Source organism: Tribolium castaneum, chromosome 9 (assembly GCF_031307605.1).
Source record: "Tribolium castaneum strain GA2 chromosome 9, icTriCast1.1, whole genome shotgun sequence".
In the NCBI taxonomy this organism is placed as follows: domain Eukaryota; kingdom Metazoa; phylum Arthropoda; class Insecta; order Coleoptera; family Tenebrionidae; genus Tribolium; species Tribolium castaneum.
In genome coordinates this window covers 12,902,241-12,910,858 of record NC_087402.1, presented here as the reverse complement: position 1 = coordinate 12,910,858, position 8,618 = coordinate 12,902,241, and the positions used below count along the sequence as shown (strand labels likewise).

Genomic DNA, 8,618 nt, shown 5'->3' with positions numbered 1-8,618 from the left:
CAGTTTTCAATGTTTGAGACGATGACGAAAATGCAGCATTTAAAATCGACTCTGAAGACTTCAGTGACTTATATGTCACCTCCTTTTTTTTCTAATAAAAAATTGGACCTAATAAATTAAGTGTATTTTAAATCACAAAACATATTTTGTTAAAGCACTTTTTTTTTAAATATTAATTAGTTTCAAACTTATATCTCGCTTATGGTTAGTCCTACATGAAAAATGCAATTAACTATTTTGTAGGAAATTTTATCAGCTTTAATTTTAGTAAAAAGTTAAAAATTGATAGGAGTAACTGTTTTCGAGATATAAGCAAGAAACTGTTTCCTTAATTAAGCGATTGCATATAAGCAAATTTAGTATTATTAGTATTATTATTATTAATGTTATTGTTATTAATACGACGACTAAAAACGACTCTCAAGACTTTGGTGACTTTTATGTCTTCTCCTTTTTTCTCCACTAAAGTGTTAGTCTTAATTAATTTAGTTTAATTTCGGTTTTTCAAACATTTGATTTTAAAGCAAATTTTTGTTAAAGATTATTTATATCCAACTCTATAACTCGCTTATGGTTGGTCCTACAAGAAAAATGTAAATAATTATTTTGTAGGAAATTTTATCAGCTTTGATCTTGAAAGAAATATAAAAATTGATAGGAGTAACAGTTTTCAAGATATAAGCAAAAAACCAATAAGAAAACTGTAACTGTTACTGAACAAAAATGTAATTCAGTTTTCAATGTTTGAGACGAAGACGAAAATGCAGCATTTAAAATCGACTCTGAAAACTTCAGTGACTTTTATGTCACCTCCTTTTTCTTCTAATAAAGTATTGGACCCAATAAATTAAGTGTATTTTAAATCACAAGACACTTTCTGTTACAGCACTTTTTTTTAATTATTAGTTATTTTCAAACTTATATCTCGCTTATGGTTAGTCCTACATGAAAAATGCAAATTACTATTTTGTAGGAAATTTTATCAGCTTTAATTTTAGTATAAAGATAAAAATTGATAGGAGTAACTGTTTTCGAGATGTAAGCAAGAAACCAAAAAACTGTTACCTTAATTAAGCGCTTGCATATAAGCAAATTTAGTACTAAAAACGACTCTGAAGACTTTGGTGACTTTTATGTCTTCTCCTATTTTCTCTACTAAAGTGTTAGACCCAATTAATTTAGTTTAATATCGGTTTTTCAAACATTTTATTTTAAAGCAAATTTTTGTTAAAGATTATTTATATTCAACTCTATAACTCGCTTATGGTTGGTCTTACAAAAGAAATGCAAATAACTGTTCTGTAGGAAATTTTATCAACTTTAATTTTAGTAAAAAGATAAAAATTGATAGGAGTAACTGTTTTCGAGATATAAGCAAGAAACCAAAAAACTGTTACCTTAATTAAGCGTACGCATATAAGCAAATTTAGTACTATTAGTATTATTATTATTAATGTTATTGTTATAAATATGACGACTAAAGACGACTCTGAAACCTTTAGTGACTTTTATTTTTTTTTCTTTTTCCTCTACTAAAGTGTTAGACACAATTAAATTAGTTTAATTTCAGTTTTTCAAACATTTTATTTTAAAGCAAATTTTTGTTAAATATTATTTATATCCAACTCTATAACTCGTTTATGCTTGGTCCTACAAGAAAAATGTAAATAACTATTTTGTTGGAAATTTTATCAGCTTTAATTTTGGAAGAAAGATAAAAATTGATAGGAGTAACAGTTTTCGAGATATAAGCAAGAAACCAAAAAACTGTTACCTTAATTAAGCGTTTGCATATAAGCAAATTTAGTACTATTAGTATAATTATTATTAATGTTATTGTTATTAATATGACGACTAAAGACGACTCTGAAACATTTAGTGACTTTTATGTCTTCTCCTTTTTTCTCTACTAAAGTGTTAGACACAATTAATTTAGTTTAATTCCGGTTTTTCAAGCATTTTATTTTAAAGCAAATTTTTGTTAAATATTATTTATGTACGACTGAGTTATAAAGTAATGTTTATAATATAATTATGCGGCCATAAAGTACTTCTTTATGGTACTAGTAAAATAAAGTAGTTTTATTTTCAGAAATGTCAAAATTTATTTGAAGTTATAATAATACATACATATCAACTTTGTAACATTGTAACCATATAATCATACTATTGCTTGTTGTAATAATAATTTACATTTATAACACTATTATTGTTGCCACAAATATTCATTCCTACAACTTCGTTGTTTTTTGCTTCACTCTCGGTTCCACGCAAACTTGTAAATTTTTCGTGATTTTCCGAAGAGATGCTATTGCAGGCCAATGGTTCTTCACCCAAGATCAAGTTTGCAACCTTAATTTTAGTATTTTCACATTCTTCGATATAACCTTCTGCCACTGTAGTTGAACGCCAACCTCCGTGTCTTTTTATCCTTTCCATAGTGGCCCCTGCATTTGCCAGAAGAGAAGCTGAGCTACGTCTGAAGCAGTGACCTGTATATGAAGAAGCATTTTCAAGACCCAAATACTTGGCCACTATAGCAGGCACACCCCCAATTTTGTGGATTCCAGCTGGTTGAATGGTACATTTTTCCTTGGTGTAGTTGATAAAAAATCTGTTGTGCGGTGTCTTGGTGGGTCGAATTTCCATATATCTTCTGACAAGTTCAAGTAGATTAACATTTTCGAGTTTACCTGCTGTTATTATAAAACATCGATCCACTTTGGTTTTGGTGTCTTCCAGCTTAATTAAAAAATGGGTTTTGCAGTCTTGAACACATGTTGTCGTTAATGTCACTAGCTCTTGACGTCTACATGCACCGGCTACTCCAAATATGAGAACAACCTACGAGAAATTATGTTTTTAAAATAAATACTCGAAACAAAACCTTAAAAACGTCTTACCTTATTAAATAAATGTTTCTTGGTGTCAGCTTTTCTCAAAAATTCGTCTATATGGTCTTTACTCAATATAAGAGATTTTTGTGGTTTGTGTCCTTCACCTTTTCGTTTCAAATAAGGTATGACGCTTGGAAATTTACTAATGTCAATTCCCTCTCGTAGATTGATGGTTGATCTTAGCATAGAATATTTGCTCCATAATGATGAACTTTTATACCGGGACAGCTGGCTGCTGAAGTACGCTAGAATGGTATCTTCGCAAGTTGTATCAATTTTCTTATTAGAACGCCATTTCCGATACGCATTATATGTTTCTTCGTACAAATGCTTGGATTTTGATGGTAACAGAGAATCTTTCGCATCAGCAGCAATATTTGATATTTCGCTGCAAGTTTCTTCTTTATTTGAACTGCACGTTTGCATTTTGCTTTCAAACTCAATTTTCACATCACAAAAATAATAAACAATTCCGTAACCAAACAACCGAAAAAGCACACTTGGTGCGTTTCATTAAAATTTATTAATTTATTGAAGTTTATTGAATTCATTAATAAAACAATTTCGGCAGTCGAACATAAAGCTTTGTATGCAATTCGAACATAATTAGGCTTTTTGGACTTGTCCTATTTATGAGACTCGCTCGCAAGCTCGCTCGTCCATAAACTTAGGGCTCGTCCAATAAAGACCTGCATTATGTACTTATTACATAAATAGCTATTATATCCAACTCTATAACTCGTTTATGCTTGGTCCTACAAGAAAAATGTAAATAACTATTTTGTTGGAAATTTTATCAGCTTTAATTTTGGAAGAAAGATAAAATTTGATAAGAGTAACTGTTTTCGAGATATAAGCAAAAAACCAATAAGAAAACTGTAACTGTTACTGAACAAAAATGTAATTCAGTTTTCAATGTTTGAGACGAAGACGAAAATGCAGCATTTAAAAACGACTCTGAAGACTTCAGTGACTTTTATGTCACCTCCTTTTTCTTCTAATAAAGTATTGGACCCATTAAATTAAGTGTATTTTAAATCACAAAACATTTTCTGTGAAAGCACTTTTTTTTAAATATTAATTACTTTCAAACTTATATCTCGCTTATGGTTAGTCCTACATGAAAAATGCAAATAACCATTTTGTAGGAAATTTTATCAGCTTAAATTTTAGTAAAAAGATAAAAATTGATAGGAGTAACTGTTTTCGAGATATAAGCAAGAAACCAAAAAACTGTTACCTTAATTAAGCGCTTGCATATAAGCAAATTTAGTACTAAAAACAACTCTGAAGATTTTGGTGACTTTTATGTCTTCTCCTTTTTCCTCTACTAAAGTGTTAGACCCAATTAATTTAGTTTAATATCGGTTTTTCAAACATTTTATTTTAAAGCTAATTTTTGTTAAAGATTATTTATATCCAACTCTATAACTTGCTTATGGTTGGTCCTACAAAAAAATGCAAATAACTATTTTGTAGGAAATTTTATCAGCTTTAATTTTGAAAAAAAGATAAAAATTGATAGGAGTAACTGTTTTCGAGAAATAAGCAAGAAACCAAAAAACTGTTACCTTAATTAAGCGTTTGCATATAAGCAAATTTAGTACTATTAGTATTATTATTATTAATGTTATTGTTATTAATTTGACGACTAAAGACGACTCTGAAACATTTAGTGACTTTTATGTCTTCTCCTTTTTCCTCTACTAAAGTGTTAGACACAATTAATTTAGTTTAATTCCGGTTTTTCAAGCATTTTATTTTAAAGCAAATTTTTGTTAAATATTATTTATATCCAACTCTATAACTCGTTTATGCTTGGTCCTACAAGAAAAATGTAAATAACTATTTTGTTGGAAATTTTATCAGCTTTAATTTTGGAAGAAAGATAAAATTTGATACGAGTAACTGTTTTCGAGATATAAGCAAAAAACCAATAAGAAAACTGTAACTGTTACTGAACAAAAATGTAATTCAGTTTTCAATGTTTGAGACGAAGACGAAAATGCAGCATTTAAAAACGACTCTGAAGACTTCAGTGACTTTTATGTCACCTCCTTTTTCTTCTAATAAAGTATTGGACCCATTAAATTAAGTGTATTTTAAATCACAAGACATTTTCTGTGAAAGCACTTTTTTTTAAATATTAATTATTTTCAAACTTATATCTCGCTTATGGTTAGTCCTACATGAAAAATGCAAATAAACATTTTGTAGGAAATTTTATCAGCTTAAATTTTAGTAAAAAGATAAAAATTGATAGGAGTAGTTGTTTTCGAGATATAAGCAAGAAACCAAAAAACTGTTACCTTAATTAAGCGTTTGCATATTAGCATATTTAGTACTATTAGTATTATTATTATTAATGTTATTGTTATTAATATGACGATTAAAAACGACTCTGAAGACTTTGGTGACTTTTACGTCTCCTCCTTTTTCCTCTACTAAAGTGTTAGACTCAATTAATTTAATTTAATTTCGGTTTTTCAAACATTTTATTTTAAAGCAAATTTTTGTTAAAGATTATTTATATCCAACTCTATAACTCGCTTATGGTTGGTCTTACAAAAGAAATGCAAATAACTATTTTGTAGGAAATTTTATCAGCTTTAATTTTAGTAAAAAGATAAAAATTGATAGGATTAACTGTTTTCGAGATATAAGCAAGAAACCAAAAAACTGTTACCTTAATAAAACGCTTGCATATAAGCAAATTTAGTACTATTAGTATTATTATTATTAATGTTATTGTTATTAATATGACGACTAAAAACGACTCTGAAAACTTTGGTGACTTTTATGTCTTCTCCTTTTTCCTATACCAAAGTGTTAGACTCATTTAATTTAGTTTAATTTCGGTTTTTCAAACATTTTATTTTAAAGCAATTTTTTGTTAAAGATTATTTATATCCAACTCTATAACTCGCTTATAGTTGGTTCTACAAAAAAAATCCTAAAAACTATTTTGTAGGAAGTTTTATCAGCTTTAATTTTGAAGGAAAGATAAAAATTTATAGGAGTAACTGTTTTTGAGATATAAGCAAAAAACCAAAATGAAAACTGTAACAGTTACTGAACAAAAATGTAATTCAGTTTTCAATGTTTGAGACGAAGCCGAAAATGCAGCATTTAAAAACGACTCTGAAGACTTCAGTGACTTTTAAGTCACCTCCTTTTTCTTCTAATAAAGTATTGGACCCAATAAATTAAGTGTATTTTAAATCACAAGACATTTTCTGTTAAAGCACTTTTTTTTTAAATATTGATTATTTTCAAACTTACATCTCGCTTATGGTTAGTCCTACATGAAAAATGCAAATAACTATTTTGTAGAAAATTTTATCAGCTTTAATTTTATTAAAAAGATAAAAATTGATAGGAGTAACTGTTTTCGAGATATAAGCAAGAAACCAAAAAACTGTTAACTTAATTAAGCTTTTGCATATAAGCAAATTTAGTACTATTAGTATTATTATTATTAATGTTATTGTTATTAATATGACGATTAAAGACGATTCTGAAACCTTTAGTGACTTTTATGTTTTTTTTCTTTTTCCTCTACTAAAGTGTTAGACACAATTAATTTAGTTTAATTTCAGTATTTCAAACATTTTATTTTAAAGCAAATTTTTGTTAAATATTATTTATATCCATCTCTATAACTCGCTTATGCTTGGTCCTACAAGAAAAATGCAAATAACTATTTTGTAGGAAATTTTATCAGCTTTAATTTTAGTAAAAAGATAAAAATTGATAGGATTAACTGTTTTTGAGATATAAGCAAGAAACCAAAAAACTGTTACCTTAATAAAGCGCTTGCATATAAGCAAATTTAGTACTATTAGTATTATTATTATTAATGTTATTGTTATTAATATGACGACTAAAAACGACTCTGAAAACTTTGGTGACTTTTATGTTTTCTCCTTTTTCCTATACTAAAGTGTTAGACTCAATTAATTTAATTTAATTTCGGTTTTTCAAACATTTTATTTTAAAGCAAATTTTTGTTAAAGATTATTTATATCCAACTCTATAACTCGCTTATGGTTGGTCTTACAAAAGAAATGCAAATAACTATTTTGTAGGAAATTTTATCAGCTTTAATTTTAGTAAAAAGATAAAAATTGATAGGATTAACTGTTTTCGAGATATAAGCAAGAAACCAAAAAACTGTTACCTTAATAAAACGCTTGCATATAAGCAAATTTAGTACTATTAGTATTATTATTATTAATGTTATTGTTATTAATATGACGACTAAAAACGACTCTGAAAACTTTGGTGACTTTTATGTCTTCTCCTTTTTCCTATACCAAAGTGTTAGACTCATTTAATTTAGTTTAATTTCGGTTTTTCAAACATTTTATTTTAAAGCAATTTTTTGTTAAAGATTATTTATATCCAACTCTATAACTCGCTTATAGTTGGTTCTACAAAAAAAATCCTAAAAACTATTTTGTAGGAAGTTTTATCAGCTTTAATTTTGAAGGAAAGATAAAAATTTATAGGAGTAACTGTTTTCGAGATATAAGCAAAAAACCAAAGTGGAAAGTGTAACAGTTACTGAACAAAAATGTAATTCAGTTTTCAATGTTTGAGACGAAGACGAAAATGCAGCATTTAAAAACGACTTTGAAGACCTCAGTGTCTTTTATGTCACCTCCTTTTTCTTCTAATAAAGTATTGGACCCAATAAATTAAGTGTATTTTAAATCACAAGGCATTTTCTGTTAAAGCACTTTTTTTTAAATATTAATTATTTTCAAACTTATATCTCGCTTATGGTTAGTCCTACATAAAAAATGCAAATAACTGTTTTGTAGGAAATTTTATCAGCTTTAATTTTAATAAAAAGATAAAAATTGATAGGATTAACTGCTTTCGAGATATAAGCAAGAAACCAAAACACTGTTACCTTAATTAAGCGTTTGCATATAAGCAAATTTAGTACTATTAATATTATTATTATTAATGTTATTGTTATTAATATGACGACTAAAGACGACTCTGAAACCTTTAGTGACTTTTATGTTTTTTTCTTTTTCCTCCACTAAAATGTTAGACACAATTAAATTAGTTTAATTTCAGTTTTTCAAACATTTTATTTTAAAGCAAATTTTTGTTAAGTATTATTTATATCCAACTCTATAACTCGCTTATGGTTGGTCCCACAAGAAAAATGCAAATAACGATTTTGTAGGAAATTTTATCAGCTTTAATTTTAAAAGAAAGATAAAAATTGAGAGAAGTAACAGTTTTCGAGATATAAGCAAAAAACCAATAAGAAAACTGTAACTGTTACTGAACAAAAATATAATTCAGTTTTCAATGTTTGAGACAAAGACGAAAATGCCGCATTTAAAATCGACTCTGAAGACTTCAGTGACTTTTATGTCACCTCCTTTTTCTTCTAATAAAGTATTAGACCCAATAAATTAAGTGTATTTTAAATCCCAAGACACTTTCTGTTAAAGCACTTTTTTTTAAATATTAATTATTTTCAAACTTATATCTCGCTTATGATTAGTCCTACATGAAAAATGCAAATTACTATTTTGTAGGAAATTTTATCAGCTTTAATTTTAGTAAAAAGATAAAAATTGATAGGAGTAACTGTTTTCGAGATATAAGCAAGAAACCAAAAAACTGTTACCTTAATTCAGCGTTTGCATATAAGCAAATTTAGTACTATTAGTATTATTATTATTAATGTTATTG

The 8,618-nt window shown here is 27.3% G+C and overlaps 1 protein-coding gene across 2 annotated transcripts; it reads right to left on the bottom strand.

Moving 5' to 3' along the window:
- Positions 1-2,107: 2,107 nt before the first annotated feature.
- Positions 2,108-3,454, bottom strand: LOC135267097 (uncharacterized). Of its 2 annotated transcripts, XM_064358817.1 has the most exons (3): positions 2,904-3,454; positions 2,528-2,844; positions 2,108-2,479 (listed from the first exon to the last, which is right to left on the bottom strand). In XM_064358817.1, exons 1-3 carry the CDS (start codon positions 3,321-3,323, stop codon positions 2,167-2,169), a joined length of 1,050 nt encoding a protein of 349 aa, XP_064214887.1. In that variant the 5' UTR covers positions 3,324-3,454; the 3' UTR covers positions 2,108-2,166. The 2 variants fall into 2 exon arrangements, with proteins under 2 accessions (XP_064214887.1, XP_064214886.1); XM_064358816.1 differs by having other exon boundaries at positions 2,109-2,844; positions 2,904-3,446.
- Between the last annotated feature and the right edge of the window lie 5,164 nt (positions 3,455-8,618).